This window comes from Acomys minous, assembly GCF_964271855.1.
Source record: "Acomys minous genome assembly, chromosome: 1".
In the NCBI taxonomy this organism is placed as follows: domain Eukaryota; kingdom Metazoa; phylum Chordata; class Mammalia; order Rodentia; family Muridae; genus Acomys; species Acomys minous.
Window position 1 is genome coordinate 69,286,054 of NC_140483.1, and position 15,800 is coordinate 69,301,853.

General features: G+C 35.6%; 1 protein-coding gene across 5 annotated transcripts in view; it reads left to right on the top strand.

The window, feature by feature from the left end:
* PTPN4 (protein tyrosine phosphatase non-receptor type 4) overlaps positions 1-15,800 on the top strand; it is a 143,406-nt gene that overhangs the window by 77,199 nt on the left and 50,407 nt on the right. For all 5 annotated transcript variants that reach the window (XM_084774681.1, XM_084774677.1, XM_084774679.1 and 2 more), the window contains 3 exons: positions 6,296-6,359; positions 10,158-10,330; positions 13,155-13,223. In XM_084774681.1, the coding sequence (XP_084630807.1) occupies positions 6,296-6,359; positions 10,158-10,330; positions 13,155-13,223 (306 nt within the window). The remainder of the gene's footprint in view (positions 1-6,295; positions 6,360-10,157; positions 10,331-13,154; positions 13,224-15,800) is intronic.

Genomic DNA, 15,800 nt, shown 5'->3' on the forward strand with positions numbered 1-15,800 from the left:
AGAGCAGCACCCATAGATGAACTCTGTTCTGGAATAATCAGGGAAGGCAGGAGTACATCCTGGACCTCTTTATATCTGATTGCTGAGGATGGGTCTTCCCCTTAGTTAATCCTCTCTTGAAAACCTCTCACAAACACTTTTGGAGGTGTGTTTCCTCAGTAATTCTAAATCCAGTTCTAATGGTTAATCTTGATTGTCAGGGTAATGGGGTTAGAGTTACCATGGAAACAATCCTTTAGGCCTGTCTGCAGGAGATTTTCCCCAAATGGCTAATTGAGGTGGGAAAACCCCCCTTAGAGGGTGTCAGCGCTCCTTTAGCTGGGGGTCCTGGACTTACATAAAAAGAACAGTCACAGCAGGCCTCTTCACTTTGTCTTACCTAACTACAGACTCAGTGCTGCTCTGCCTTATGTTCCAGCCTCCATGCCCACCTTGCCATGATGCACTGTCCTTTCAAACCGTGAGCCAGAACTATCCATTCTTTTCTGAAGTCACTTTTGTCAGGTATTTTGTCACAGCAACAAGAGAAATAATCTAGATAATTGATGCCAGAAGTGGGGTTGTTGCTGTTATAATCTCGACTATTCGGTTCTTAGGCCCGTGGAACTAGTTTTTGGGGAAAAGTGAAAGAGTTTAGACATTTGGACTAGTAAACCCTCAGAATTCTGTAAGCAGAACTTTATGGGTCATTGTAGTGGAAGCTTGGAAGGCTAGGATGCAGAGGACTGGACAGTGGAGACCTGGCACATGAGGCTTTAAAGGGGAGCAAGGACTACATGTGACTCGGACTCTGTTTGGCCCGTGTCCTGAGTACTTAAGTTAGGCAAAATTTAAATTAAAATGAATGGGCTAATACATTTGGCAGAGGAAATTTCAAGGCAAAGTAATATTAAGACTGCATTGTTTGCTGCTTATTCCTCAGGGTTACAGAGTTAACTTTTACAGAGTAAAAAGTGGAGCAGAAAGATATGAAAAATTTAGGTTTGTGAGGAAGAATATGAGCAAGTATAAAACTACAGAAAAGGCAAGTCCAAAAGTAGCTGTAATCATTAGAGATTTGTCCTAGTAAAGACAGACGTTCAGGCTGACTCAGTAGGAATGCTATTTCAAGAACATTGAAGACTCCATTTTGTGAAAATGCAATTTCATTTGAAAAGAGAAAACCTAAACTGAGAATAGTGCTCAGGGGGTTCCTTGCTAAAAAGCAACTGTCTTAAGAACATGCTTCCCAGGGTCACCACACAGGCTGCAACTGAGCCCCATCCTGAGCTTGCAACAGAATTTAGCACCTTTGTGTACGTGATACTAGTTTTTCAGACATTAAGATTCAAGATCGAGGAGGCCATGCAGTCTTAAGTAATGGTTCCAGAGATTTGCTGAAGCTAGGCAATATGTGGGAGGTTTGGAGTCTCAGTAAGAAGGCACCAAGAGGCCACTGCATGAAGTTGTGAAGGTGAAATCCAAGTTACTGTGGAGACCCTAGGATTTTATTGATGGACTCAAGGATGTCCATTGAAGGAATGCTACAGGACATGGAGTGGAACTGGTTCAAGAATCTGTGTATAAAGCTAGGTGTGGTGGCACACACCTTTAATCCCAGCACTTAAGAGGCAGAGGCAGGTGGATCTCTGAGTCCAAGGCCAGCCTGGTCTACAGAGCAAGTTCCAGGACAGCCAGGGCTACACAGGGAGACCCTGTCTCTGGGAAAAAAGAAGAGTCTGTGCTGCTGGCAGCAGAACTGGACAGAGCTGATTGCTCAACCCTTATTGAGTCCCAGAAACCTCACATGGAGCTACAGGTTTTGGTTTTGGTTTTTTCCTTTCTGAGTTTCTGTCTTGTTTTGGCCTGTTCTTTGGGATGGGACTATTGACTCTGTTCTATTGAATGTATGTAACTTGGTTTCTAATTGTTCAGGGGTTCATGGCTAAAGATTAGCTGAGGCTTGAAAAAGATTTTTGAGTAGTATTAGAACTGTTAAAGATTGGGAACAAAGGAACAATATTGGGCGTGTCTGTAATGAAGTTTCTACACTGGACTAATAAACAGCAGTTCTTAACATGTGGGTTGTGACCCCTTTGACTCCAAAAATATTTACATTATGATTCATAACAGTTGCAAAATATAGTCATGAAGTAGCACTGAAAGTAAGTTTAAGCTGGGAGTCACCACAACATGAGGGTTGCAGTGTTAGGAAGGTTGAGAACCACTGGGCAAATGGAACTAGAAAGACTACCATAAATGTAGGCAGCACAATTCCATGGGCTGTAATCTTGAACTAAATGAAAAAGAGAAAGCTGCACACTAGCATTCATCTTTCTCATTGCTTCTTGACTGTAGATACTGTGTGGACAGTTACCTTTTACCATCACACCTTCCTTTTCATAATGGATTATATCTTCAAACTGGGAGCCAAAGTAAACCCTTCTTCCTTATGTTGTTTTTGTCAGTTATTTTGCCACAGTGATAAGGAAAGTCGCTAATAAATACACTAGTCAGGCTGGCAGTAGAACAAACATTGCACCATGTAATTCTAGTGGTTCTTTTCTTAGAGATTTAGACAGGACAAAGTGAGTTCATTTCTAAAAATTGCTCATAAAATTCATACCTACAGTATTCATAACATAAAATGTGCATCAACTGAAAGTATAAACTAATTTTGGTATAACTATATAATTCCGCTCAACATTAGCAGGAAATGGACTACTGATACACTAAAACATAAGAAGCCCTTTTCCCTGAAATCATTATGCCAGATCCAAAAGGATGCATTTCTCTCTCTATGAAATCCTAGGATAACTGTATTTTTAAAATTGGAAGAGGCAGGCTGGGCATGGTGGCTCACACTTTTAATCCCAGCACTTGGGAGGCAGAGGCAGATGGATCACTGTGAGTTTGAGGCCAGCCTGGTCTACAAGGAGAGTTCCAGGACAGCCAGGGCTATTATATAGAGAAACACTGCCTCAGAAAACAAAAGAACCAACAACAAAAAATTAGAAGAGGCTATTATTAAGGAGACTGTGTAAGATGATAGAACTACTACATGATGATTGTTCTGTGGTAGCTATTCAGTAGTAAGATTTGTTAAAACTCAGTGAATTGTTCACCTAAACTTGGTAAATTATATAAATGCAAATTATATCTGTAAAACTAAAGATCATTTAATGTTTCATCTTACTCTTTTGAAATGTTTCCTATGTAATTGAAATTGTGACATGTTCAGGAGCAAAAACAAATGTACAGGTAAGTACAGATAGGACATAGAAATTTCAATTTTTCTTTTATTTCATACTATATGTTATGTCAAAAATCATAAGTTATTTTCAGGTGATATGACTTAAAGTGCTGATGATAATTTTTTCCTGTATTTTCAAAGTTCTATATTATATAATCTTTGCAGTGGCTTTTTTTTTCCTTTTCTTTTCTTTCTTTTTTTTTTTTTTACTGTTCTATTATTATAAAATAAGGATTCTGGCAAGCTACTTACTTTGTTGTACAAACAGAAAAGAATATACTCTATGGAATATTTCACTGAATTTGAGGTAGTTTTTATAGGATTCAGAGAAGGGTCCTCAATTGGAAGGGGATAGTGAATTTGGAGGAATCACTTACTATATGAAGGATATTTGTGCTGGAAGACTTGATGCATCACTTTATAGTTATATATACTTGAGGTGTGTTTAAAGTTGAGAAATAGAACTCATATGTCCAAAGCCTTATGGAAGTTGGGTTTAAGAAAGCTAAGCAATGAATGTTAACATTGAAATATTATTTAGAAACTATTTTATAATAGAAAATTTAAATATTATATTCAGCCATTAAATAGATGGGATTTAATGTTGCTAGGCCTATTAAGCCCACATCACCATGTGCTATAAAGGATTTTTTCCAACTATTCTTAACAGTACATAGTGCAACAAAACTTATGCAAAGACATTAAGATTGTAAAAGAGGGACAGAGAATTCAGCTTCCCAATCTGACGTGTAAGGCGTTTACTATCCTGCTCCTACAACAGACAACCCAAACAAGCCTTGAAAAGTGGAGACTGGAGACTACAGAGAACTGACTGTTGGGAATACTTAAAAGGTGGCTAACTTGCTGGGTGGCAGATCTAGACTCTGTTGAGGGGAGGGGAAAAAAAAACCTTGTGGGTGTCCCGTCTTCTGAGAGTCTTCAAGCTTTATAAGTTCAAGAACCTTTTCTGTTCTCATGGTGAGAGCTAAGGGGCATAGACTACTATGCCTCTTCGATTTAATCATAGGATTAAACCAGATTTCCCAGCTCACATTTTACAGGCCCCATCAATAAATGGACTTCTATGTAATAACAGGATTACAACTGAAAATCTGCAAGGAAGGCGATTTAAAGAAGCTAGTAGAAATGCTGTGCAGGGCTTTTGGGGGATCTGGTTGGGTTTTAGTAGTAAAGATGCAGAGACATTTTTATGCTCTTAAGACTGTTGGTCTGTTTGCTGGGGCAGTCCCTCAGCTAGCCATATAAACGTAACCCATCTTTTCTGCTATTGTGTCCCTGCCATGTGGCTCTCCCTGTTTACCTCCTGCCTCATTCCCTGCCTCTCTCTTCTGTCCTCTTTCTCTGCTTCCATCCCTGACTTTCTCTTCTCTCTCCTGCTCTGCCCATCTTCACCTGCCAGCACTTTCTTTCTCATACAAAAAAAAAGTTATTAGAGTAGTGGAAGGAGGCCTATATAACCTCCCCCAAGGCAGCTTATCCTTTCTTCTTTGGCAGGTGAGGGAGCAACAGATATTTACATAACCTGCCAGCCTGGCCCTTCTGGCACAGTGATTAACAATTGAGAATACAAGGACATGCTTTCATAGCCAGTTGATACATACAGTATGTGTGTGGGATTGGGTTATCCTAACCAAACCCAAAGACAGCAAGAGAGACAGGAATAAGGATACTAGTGGAAGCTAAGCTTACATTACAGGTTGTTCACTGTGCAGTAAACACTGTACCTGGCTGAGTATAAGAGCACTTGATTAATATGTGTAAGGTCCTGGGTTCAGTCTTCAGCAACACAAATAAAGTTTGGACCTAAAACCTAAGCTCATATTTCCCCTACTATAAATGAATCTACCTGAGTGTAGCTGGTACGTTTGCCTTCTTGATTGAGATTTGAGAAATTTATTCTCTGAGAGTACTTAAAGCTTCTTAAAGGGTATGAGTATGAGTCACAAAGATTAAAATTTAGAATTACAGCTGGGCGTGGTGGCACATGCCTTTAGTCCCAGCAGAGGCAGGTGTATCTCTGTGAGTTCAAGGCCAGCCTGGTCTACAAAGTCTAGGACAGCCAGGGCTGTTACAAAGAGAAACCCTGTTTCAAAAAGCCGAAAACAAAAAAACCTTAGGATTACTGTGAAAATATTAGAAATGTTAGGAAATTGAGTTCCAAATCACATTTTACTAAGATTCATTTTACTAAGTATTACATCCCCCACAAATCTGATAACTACTTTTTAATATGGTTATTATAAGTAATCAAACCAGCTTGAGTCATGGATTATACTGATGGAACATTGAGAAATTAGTGTTATATAAATTGGATATTTTTAGCCTGTGTATGGTGGCCACCCAGGAGGCAGAGGAAGAGGCCAAGGCTATATAGTGAGAATCTCTGTCTCAAAAGCAAACAAAAATGTCACATATGTTTTTAAAAAGATAATGTATAAAGGTCAGATAAAAGTAATTATGCTTTTTAAAATAAAAATGTTTTACAATACTAAAATTTTACATTTTTACTTATGCAGGCTTTGTAGTAAATGACTTAAATGTTATTTACATTTGTTGAGATTTTAACTTTTGGTGAATGTTTCTAAAAATAGAAAATTGGGAAATATATAATTCATAGTATATTTAATAAAGTTTTCTTAGTTGAGCATCTAGATTTTCTTTAATTTTCTAGAGAAGACCATAAATTTTATATTATTCATATATTGTGTGTGTTAGAGATTTTATGACAAAATGTGAAGATATTAGTATACATTAAACTTAAGACCATGGCCGCCCACCTGTGTACATATGTACAGCACTAACTGGGTTTGGGGTTATTAATGACAAAAACAAAAATTAAAAAGATGAAGTTAGGAGGGAAGAAGGATGGTGACATCAAAGGGAATTGGGGATAATGGTGGATAGATTGATTACTATTCATTTATAGATATATGAAACTTTCAAAAACCATAAAATATAAAAATATATCCATAGTTGTCCCAATTTTTTTAACATTTCCATCTTTAGCCAGTATTTTAAATACTCCAATTCTCTTTTATGCAGGTTGAAGATTGTAAAAATTTCTTTTAAATGCAAACAGTTTTTTATTCAACTTAGAAAAGAATTGGTGAGTATTGATCTAAAAATTATTGATATGAATGAAATATTTTAAGATTGCCTAGCCATAGGCAGAGGAGATGGCTCAATCTGTATAGTGCTTATACAAGTGCAAGGACTTGAGTTGATGCATAGAACCCAAATAGAAAAGTTGCATTTACAAGTCTAGCTATGAGGAATCAGAAATATGCCAATCCATCCAGCTTTCTGGCCTGCCGGTCTTGCTTAATGAGAGTACGCCAAGACAATGAGATACTGTTTCCAAAAATAAGGGGCAGTATTTGTGAGAAATAACACCTGAGATTATCTTCTGGCTTCCTAACACATACATGTATGTGAACCCACAGGTGTTCATGAACACACACTGATAAAAACCTACAACAAACTAAATTTTGTCACTGTACACAAAAGTGCAATAAATACCTCTAAATTTTTTCTCCATATAATTCGTATTTCTTCTTTGCATAGGAAAGCTTGTTTCATTTTGGGAGTGCTGAATATTAGTTTCTAGTTCATTGTCTTACAGCTCGTATCAAAGTGTTAGTATAGTGTTAAAACAGCTTCAACTTGTAAATTATTTTACCTACTTGATCAAATCAAACTAGCTTTGCCTGGTGTGATGACATAAGCCTGTAATTCTAAGCATGAAGGTGGACTAAGGTTATGTTATAAGGCAAGATCCTGGCATAAAACATACATACACACACATACACATACACACACACACACACACACACACACACACACACATAAATATGCAAACAACCTTCTTCTTTGGTTTACCTTTTTTTATTAATCTTTAGAAATTAGTGTATGATTCAATATATATGTCTATAAAATTTCCTCAAAATCTTAAGAATGTATTTGAGTTGGTTACAATATTTGCTTGTTTTCTGACTATGGTTTATCCTTTATGTTTACCAAATATGGGAGGTTTTTTAAAATAGAATTTTGATTGAAATGAAACATTGTATGGAAAAGTACATAAACCATCACCTTAAGTATGTAACTTTATAAGCTCAGATTAATATATAGAGCATGACAGAGTCCTGTTGTTAATGGAGCTAATGTCCACTTTCAGGAGTTAACCTCAACAGAAAATACTTCTAAGCAGCATTATTCCCATTTGTACTGCTATGAATTAGTTTATATGTTTTGAACTTTGAAAAGTGAGGCTTACAGCATATTCTTTTGTACTTAGATTTTTTTCTGTTATTTGAAATTCATATTGTACAGACATCGTGATATTGCATAGTTTTGTTCCTTATAAGGTAGCAGTACATTCTTCTGTTAGGGGGCAATTTTACTATTTCTCAATGAAGAATATTATGACTAATATTGGTACTGAACATTCTTATGCATATGTATGTTTGTATATATGTATATTTGTGTGTGTGTGTGTGTGTGTGTGTATCTAGAGAAGGAAACATAATAAATATTGTTATTCAGAAACTAGAGAACAGATATTTTACTTGGAGTAACTATAGAGAGTACTGTACTGTAGAAGACAACTTTTTAAATGTACCTGATAGTGGTGGATGTGTTGTCAGTACTAATAACAACACCAGTTATAAAATGTAACCTTTATTCAAAACATTGATTGTATCTACCTGGCATTGTGTGAGCCTTTTTTATTATTTTGTTCTGATAGTTGTTCTCTGAGAGATTGTATCAGTTAGCACTGTGTTTACCTGTAAGTAACAACAGCATCAAAAGTCTACTAGCAAGTGATTAACGACCACATATAGATACATTCTCCCGCAGTTCACATTGCCAGTGTTTTCTCTATAAAACATTTGTTTTAACTACCCAAAGTTATACCCAGGTACAGTGATGCACACCTGTAATCCTTGTACATAGCCAGAGAAAGGAAAGTAGCTGCTTGTTCAAGGCTAGCCCTGGTCCACAATGAAGTTTCAGACCAGACAGAGCTATAGAGCTACAAAGCAAGACTCTGTGCCAAAACAACAGCAGGAGATCCAAACTTTCATTTGTTATACTTACCTCTTAGGACACTTTTACGTCCACTGTTTACAGATTGGTAAAAAATGTTGTTGTATTTCAAATACAATTACAGTATCAAAATTATAGACTGGTCTAAACAGTTGTTTAAAATGGAGGTAACATGTACATCTTAGGCAGTGCATACATATTGAAAAATTATACTCTCTTGTAAATTGTACATAATGTTTATTTTATATCATACAATATATAAACTATTACTGCCTAGAAACAGTCATTAATGATAAATTGAATTTTATAGTAACCAGCAACTTATGCTTTAATTATTTTATCTTTTAATATTAAACTATATCTTTATAAATAAACATGTATCATGGTTTAAATACAGAAAATATTTCTTGAATAAAACATAGGAATTATTCTTAACCTTAAAGATAATAACTGATCATTTTGAACTGTTTCAAACTGGTCACTTCATCAGTAGATACTGTTAAGAGAGTGAAGTAGCACTGACTGTATATGTAGTCATGTGCCCCACAAGCCCTTCTATAGTCATCCTGTCCAATAGAAAAATATGCCAGTGATTTGAATACCACTTTACAAATGAGAATATCTACATGGTTGCCAGACACTTATGAAGCTGAGGCAAGAAGGTTGGCTACCTAATATGAGGGCCTGCCTCAAAAACTAAAATAAGGTAGACATAGTGACCCATACCTCTAGCTTCAGCAATTGAGACACTAAGGTAAGGGGATTGCCACAAGTTTAAGGCTAGCCTGGGCTACAGAAGAAGGCCAGGATTTATGCCACTCCCCATCACCGAAAATTATTCACTTGGCCATTAACATGAAAGATGTTGAACTTTATTAGTCACTAAGAAGAAATGCATGTTATAATCAAAATACTGAACAATGAAGTAGGAAAGACTAAAAATAGATTGGGGTCACACGTGCTTATAATGCATCATTGGAAAGACTAAGGCAGAGAGCTGTCACGAGTTCAAGTCCAGCCTGAACTTCACTGTGAGTTCCAGGCCAGCCTAACGTGCATTATGAAATGTTGTTTGAATAAATAAACACAAAACAAAACTAGAAAATTACTGAAGTTGTTGAGTATATGGAACACACATTCACTGGGAGGAAGTATTAGCCACCCATACTAAAAATATAGCTTATGATCTAGCAACAGAAATATGAACATAGACACTAGGTATAGGTATACACATTACCCTTCTATCCCTAAATGGGAAATGTTAAATGTCTATAAACAGTGAAGTAGGTAAATTACTGTGTATATAGTATAGTAGAATACAATGAAGAAAAAAACCCAAGAATGACTATTTTATGTCATGATGGAGAAGTGATTATCATTGGAAAGTAATCTAGTGGGAGAAGGCAATGAAGAATACTCAGGATATGTGTGCTTTGCTCTAATGTGGTTTATGCCAAACAAAAAGCTAGAGAAATTATTCTCTTCTAGTGCTAGTCAATTTCTAATGTTATTTTGTAATAGTGCTTGGGAGTGTTGAATATTCTAGTTTTTAACCAAGGAAGAATTACAAATGCAATTTGTGGTCCAGGATTACATTTTGAAGCAGAATTATAGCTAATAAAATTTGAAAATAGAAAAAATTCTAACTATGATAAAGAATAGAAGCCTCTAAATGTTGCAAGATTACTGAGGTTCACATTTTACAGCTGTTTTTATTTATTTCACTGAGCCTTTGTTAAATAAACAAAATTATTGAAGGAAACATTAACATTTGCCAGGCTACCATAACTTATCTGCAAGTATTATCAGATTCTAACATTTGCCCATATTTTCTGAATTTTGTCATTTAATATAGCATGAGTCTAGAGAAACATTACTGGGATTTAATATGGTGAATTACAGAGCATGTAAAAATTTGTGGAAAGCCTGTGTAGAACATCACACATTCTTCCGGCTGGATAGACCACTTCCACCTCAGAAGAATTTTTTTGCACATTATTTTACATTGGGTTCCAAATTCCGGTACTGGTAAGTACTACTTTTGTACTAAGGTTTTGTTTGTTTGTTTGTTTGTTTTCCTTACCTTTAAATTAAAGGCCTAGGCCTAGAGAGATGGCTCACAGGTTAAGATCACTGGCTTATCTTCCAGAAGGGCCCAAGTTTAACTCCCAGCACCTACATGTCAGCTCACAGATGTCTGTAACTCCAGTTCCTGGGAAATTCATCATTCTCTTCTGGCCTCCACAAGCACCAGGCATGCATATGGCACACAGACATACTTCAGACAAAATAGTCATTCACAAAAAATAAATTTTAAAAATAAACTAATTCATTAAAGATCTAGATACAAAGCAATAAAATCATTGTTAGTCACAAAACTATGCCCCACAGTATCCTTGTCTGCCTGTCTTTATCAGTAAGTCCTATGGTGTCATATAATGTACACTAGGCTTGAAGACCCATGACTTGGGTTGTACTGTAGATAATGATTTTATAAATAATTAGTCACATTTTCATAATTATAATCTCAAAAGATTTTTAATTTCCAGTGCATTTATTACTTATGTGGGAACTTTTCTATAAGATATGTTCGTTTCATTTGTAAAAGCCAAGATATATTTTAATGACTATAAGATTTATAAAAAATCTACAGGTTAGCATTTTTTTGGAACTATCCCACCTTAAAAAGTTCAAACAACCATTAAGCAAACAAACAAAAAAGATTTTGTTGAGCAATAACCCCAGATCCTGATATTTTCCTGTATTCTCTTCATTTTGTCTATAATTCAGTATAAATCTAGAGAAATAATTATCTAAAATTACCTCTTAAAACTTTTTTCTTTATTTTATGAATATGGGTGTTAATTTCTGCATGTGTATCTGTGAATCATATGTGTGCAATGCTCATGAGGCCAGAAGAGATCCCCTTGAGTTTGGAATTACAGTTGTGAGCCACTGAATGGGTTTTAGGAATCAAACCTGGGTCCTCTAGAAGAGCAGCCAGCGCTCATAACTGCTGAGCCATTTTTTCAGTCCTCCTAAACTTATCTTACTTATTTTCTTTAACATATGTTTTTGATAGACAGATGGTGAGATATAGTGTGGCCTTTGACATGTATGTGGTATGTAATCACCAGATATATCCACAGCCTCAGATATGTATCATATCCTTGTGGGATGAATATTCTAAACTCTGTACTACTTATTTTGAAGGTTACAGATCAATCACAGTTGATCTCCTGTGCTATATAATATGAGGATTGATTTTTCTTATTCAGCTGTGCCTTTTGGCATTTAAAAAGATTCTCTCCAAGACAACAATTTTTAGGAAGTGACTATTTGTAGAAGTACTGATAAGTCATATATAGAATTCTAAAATGACACATAAAAGCTAGTTTTAAAGTGGAATCTAGTAAGACTAACACAGAAAAAGTTATTAATGATCTAATAAAACAAATGGTATCCAAAGCACTTTTAAATTATCAAAATGAAAGAGGAAAGGCAGCGTGACAACAGTCTACAAATGTCTACAGTTCTGTCCCTAATGGGCAGGCCCCATGGTAAGCAGTGGCTAGGAATAATACTGATGCTATTTTTATACTTAAGATGTTGACTATTATTGACTAGAAATTAGAATTGGGAATACTAACAAGGTTTATTGTTTTTTAACCACTATTGTTTACATACATGCTTATTGCTATTCTATATATCCAAAGATTAAATGCATCAAACTAATAAACCTGAATATATGGTCTTAGAGGAAATATATTTTTCAGGAAACTTAATATTAAAAAAAAGTTTTTCATTAAAAATCAGTTATATGGGGGCTGGGGAGATGGCTCAGAGGTTAAGAGCACTGTCTGCTTTTCCAGAGGTCCTGAGTTCAAGTCCCAGCAACCAACCACATGGTGGCTCACAACCATCTATAATGAGATGTGGTGCCCTCTTCTGGTTTACAGGCATACATGCAGGCAGAACACTATATGTAATAAATAAATAATTTTAAATCAGTTATGCCATTTAGTCACAATTATTTATATTTGTCATAGGAATATAGTCTGAAATTTGCTTTTGTGGCTTTGGAAATACATATTTGGCTATTATTTTATACATCAAATATCTATATTTATAAATGGTTCTACTTTCTGTACTAGAAATTCATGTTTATTCACAACTCAGTAGCAGGTTGCCCTCACATATTCCCTGAGAACTATTTATCATTAACACTATTAGCTGAACACACTGATGTACCATGGAGGAGGATCAGAATCTCCCCTGCATACACAGTGTGCTTTCTAGGCAAATGAGTTTCAAGGCAAAAACGGTGCTCAGCATCCGCAATATGTCTGACCTCATTTCTTTCCTATATTCAGAAACCTGGAATTTCCTATTTTGGGACATGGAGGGAGTTGATGGTCAGTCTTCATATCTGTAATAATTGGTAGTAGAAAAGGAAAAAGAAGTTATTCAAGATACCACACAATTCAGCCCTGTCATTAGGTAATATTCATTAGATAACTCTTTCCTGTTAGGGTGGTCAGGGCCACAGAGCTTGTTTGATACAGGGCATCTCTGACTCTAGAGAGAGCATTTTAGCAAGACACCACAGGAAAGGAGTCTCTGTCATCAAACATGTGTCTCAGTTTGTTGAAGTGAAGAACCACTACTTAGGCTTTGTACGTCTGAGAGAAGTTGGAAAGCAATCCAGTCTTTCCTTCTTATTTTGCTGCTTATATGGTTGTTTTTGCTATCACAAATGTCTTGTCACTTATAAAATTGTAATGTAATCATGTTGTATGTTGTAATTTTATCCTATAGTCCCTTTTAAGATACACATATTTATGTATTTCAGTGGGAGAACGGAAGTCCAGTCAGTTCAATATGGCAAAGAAAAGGCAAATAAAGACAGAGTATTTGCAAGGTAAGTCAATTCTGTTTTAGTATCTAATGGTTTTGGATTTTTTTTGGTTTTGGTTTTTTTGTTGTTGTTGTTGTTTTTGGTTTTTGTTTGTTTGTTTTTAATATTTTAAGATCTTATTTTGTGATCTATGTGGCAGAGGAAGGGGGCCGCACATGACATGTGTCAAAGTCAGAGGATAACTTTAGCGAGTTGGTTCTCTCCTTCCATTAAGTGGGTCCCAGGGTTGAACTCACATTGTCAGGCTTAGAAGCAAGCACCCAATAAGCTATCTCACCAGCCAACAGATAACTGAATTTTTTAAAGGATAGAAATTCTTAGAAATGGAGTTGGAGAAATAGTTAAATAGATAGAAGTATTTACTGCTGTTGTAGAAGATCCAGGTTCAGTTTGTAGCACTCACATGGTGGGTCACAACTGCTTATAATTCCAGTGGAGGGGATTTGATTCCCTCTTCTGATGGACTCTTGCATGCACATACTCAAGAGCGTTTACTAAACAGATCTATAACACTTTCTAATTGGATCGGTGGTGTCCAAGATAGTCATACACAGACACACAGACACACAGACACACACACAGAGGCACACACACACACAAACATTTAAAAACTCACTGAAATGTTTTCTAAGTAATACACTATGTCAATGAAATGGAAACTGGTTTGTCTAGTGTCCTGATTATTTTTTTTTTTACATATTTTTGAACATTCATCATGTATTAAATACAATAGCTTTCAGTAAGCTAAATCAGATATCACTAATACAACATTTTATTAGTTACTCTCCTTTTACATATATTTGAGATATATGAGTCTTATTACCTAGCCCATTTATATATTTACTTAAACCATGCTTTTAAAAGTTAAGTTGCTTTTGCATTGCCTTTTTAAAAATGTATCTTTTGTTAGAATTTTCGAGGGCTAGTTTATTTTTTAGTGACAAAAAATGATACAATCAAATTTACCTTTTTAGAAGAGTAGTTAAGGATAGAGAATGGGTTAGTAAAGTGTAGATTGGATACCTAGTGACTAATTAGGAGATAATAGCAGTAATCCAAGTAAAAATAATAAAGGCTTTTACTAAACCCTGATGGAGAGTGGGAAACGTACTTGAGGGGACTAGCCTCAGCTGCTGCCTGGTGGCTAGAAGCACAGTGACATACATGGCAGTTTGTTACTGGTGGACATTGCTTCAAGAGCATACAGCCCTCAAGAGTTGTGTGTCTGCATCTGCTTTTGTTAGAGGCTTGGAATCCTCTGTAAAGACAACAGAAAATTTTACTTGGTCAGAAATCCAAAGTCCTTCCAGCTTTGTGTTTCTAGATGAAATAGTTTTGTGTTTGGCGTTGCTTTTTCTTTTTCATTCCTCCCAAAGTGGAAATTGCTCCCTGTTTCTACTAATAAGTGACAGATCATTATATTCCAGAATCCCAGCAGTGTCAAGTGACTTGAAGGATAACCATCATTCAAGACAGCCCTCTACAAACTTTGTGTATTTAGTCAAGATTTTTCCTTGCATCATCCACTCAGGGTGTGTGTGTGTGTGTGTGTGTGTGTGTGTGTGTGTGTGTGTGTGTGTGTGTGTGTGTGTGTGAGAGAGAGAGAGAGAGAGAGAGAGAGAGAGACTATCTTGGACACCACTGATCCAATTAGAAAGTGTTATAGACCTGTTTAGTAAATGCTCTTACTAAAATATTTTCTGTACAACTATCCATAAGATACAGTTTTACCCCTTTTCCCCATATATAGCAACTCTTCCAATTGCTTTCATACTTTTTCAGTTATCATGTATAATATCTGAGGAAGAGAGGAGAGCAAAGTTCTCATCAACAGAAAAATAAGGTGCCACGGTCAGAAAATAAACTCACCACATTGCTAACAGTGTGGTATTTTTTTCTCTGAAATTTCCGTGCAGAACAGGAAACATAGACAGCAAGCTTGAGTGGGTGGGTCTTTGAGGTTAAAACTGTTAATAAAGTAAAATGCTTGAAATTTATTTTAAACTTAAGACATTTGCAAGCATGTTTACTTCGTTACCAAGAATAAAGTGCTCAGACAATTTGTACTAAGTAAGTATGCTGAATTTTTAATTTTTCAGATGTTTTTTCTTTTCCTTAGTAATTAATCTTATCTCTCATAGCTTGCATTTAGTCTAATATATGAGAAAAAATAGTTTGTGAAAGGTAAAGATTATCACTAGTAAAAGAACTATAGATGGTAAATTATGGTAAGTTTAAGATTGCTACATAGAGAAACCCTGTCTCGAAAACTAAAATTAAAAAAAAAAAAAAGAAGATTTTACTTTTTAAATTGAAGATATTACATAGTATATTCTCTTTTGTGACTAATTGAATTTATATGCCTTCCACTGTGAAGGGCTAAATATAATGGTGTCCTGAATTTAAGTCAAGAAGTCTCATAATTTAAACTTTTGATGATAGGAAAAAGTGTCTGTACTTAAATTACTTTGACTTTACATTTGGAAAATGGAAAAAAAAAATTTGTTCGATTGTTGGTTTATTTGACCAGTGGCATCATGTCTCTTTTAGAAGATGCCCTTTGGGTTTAGAGGTAAAAGA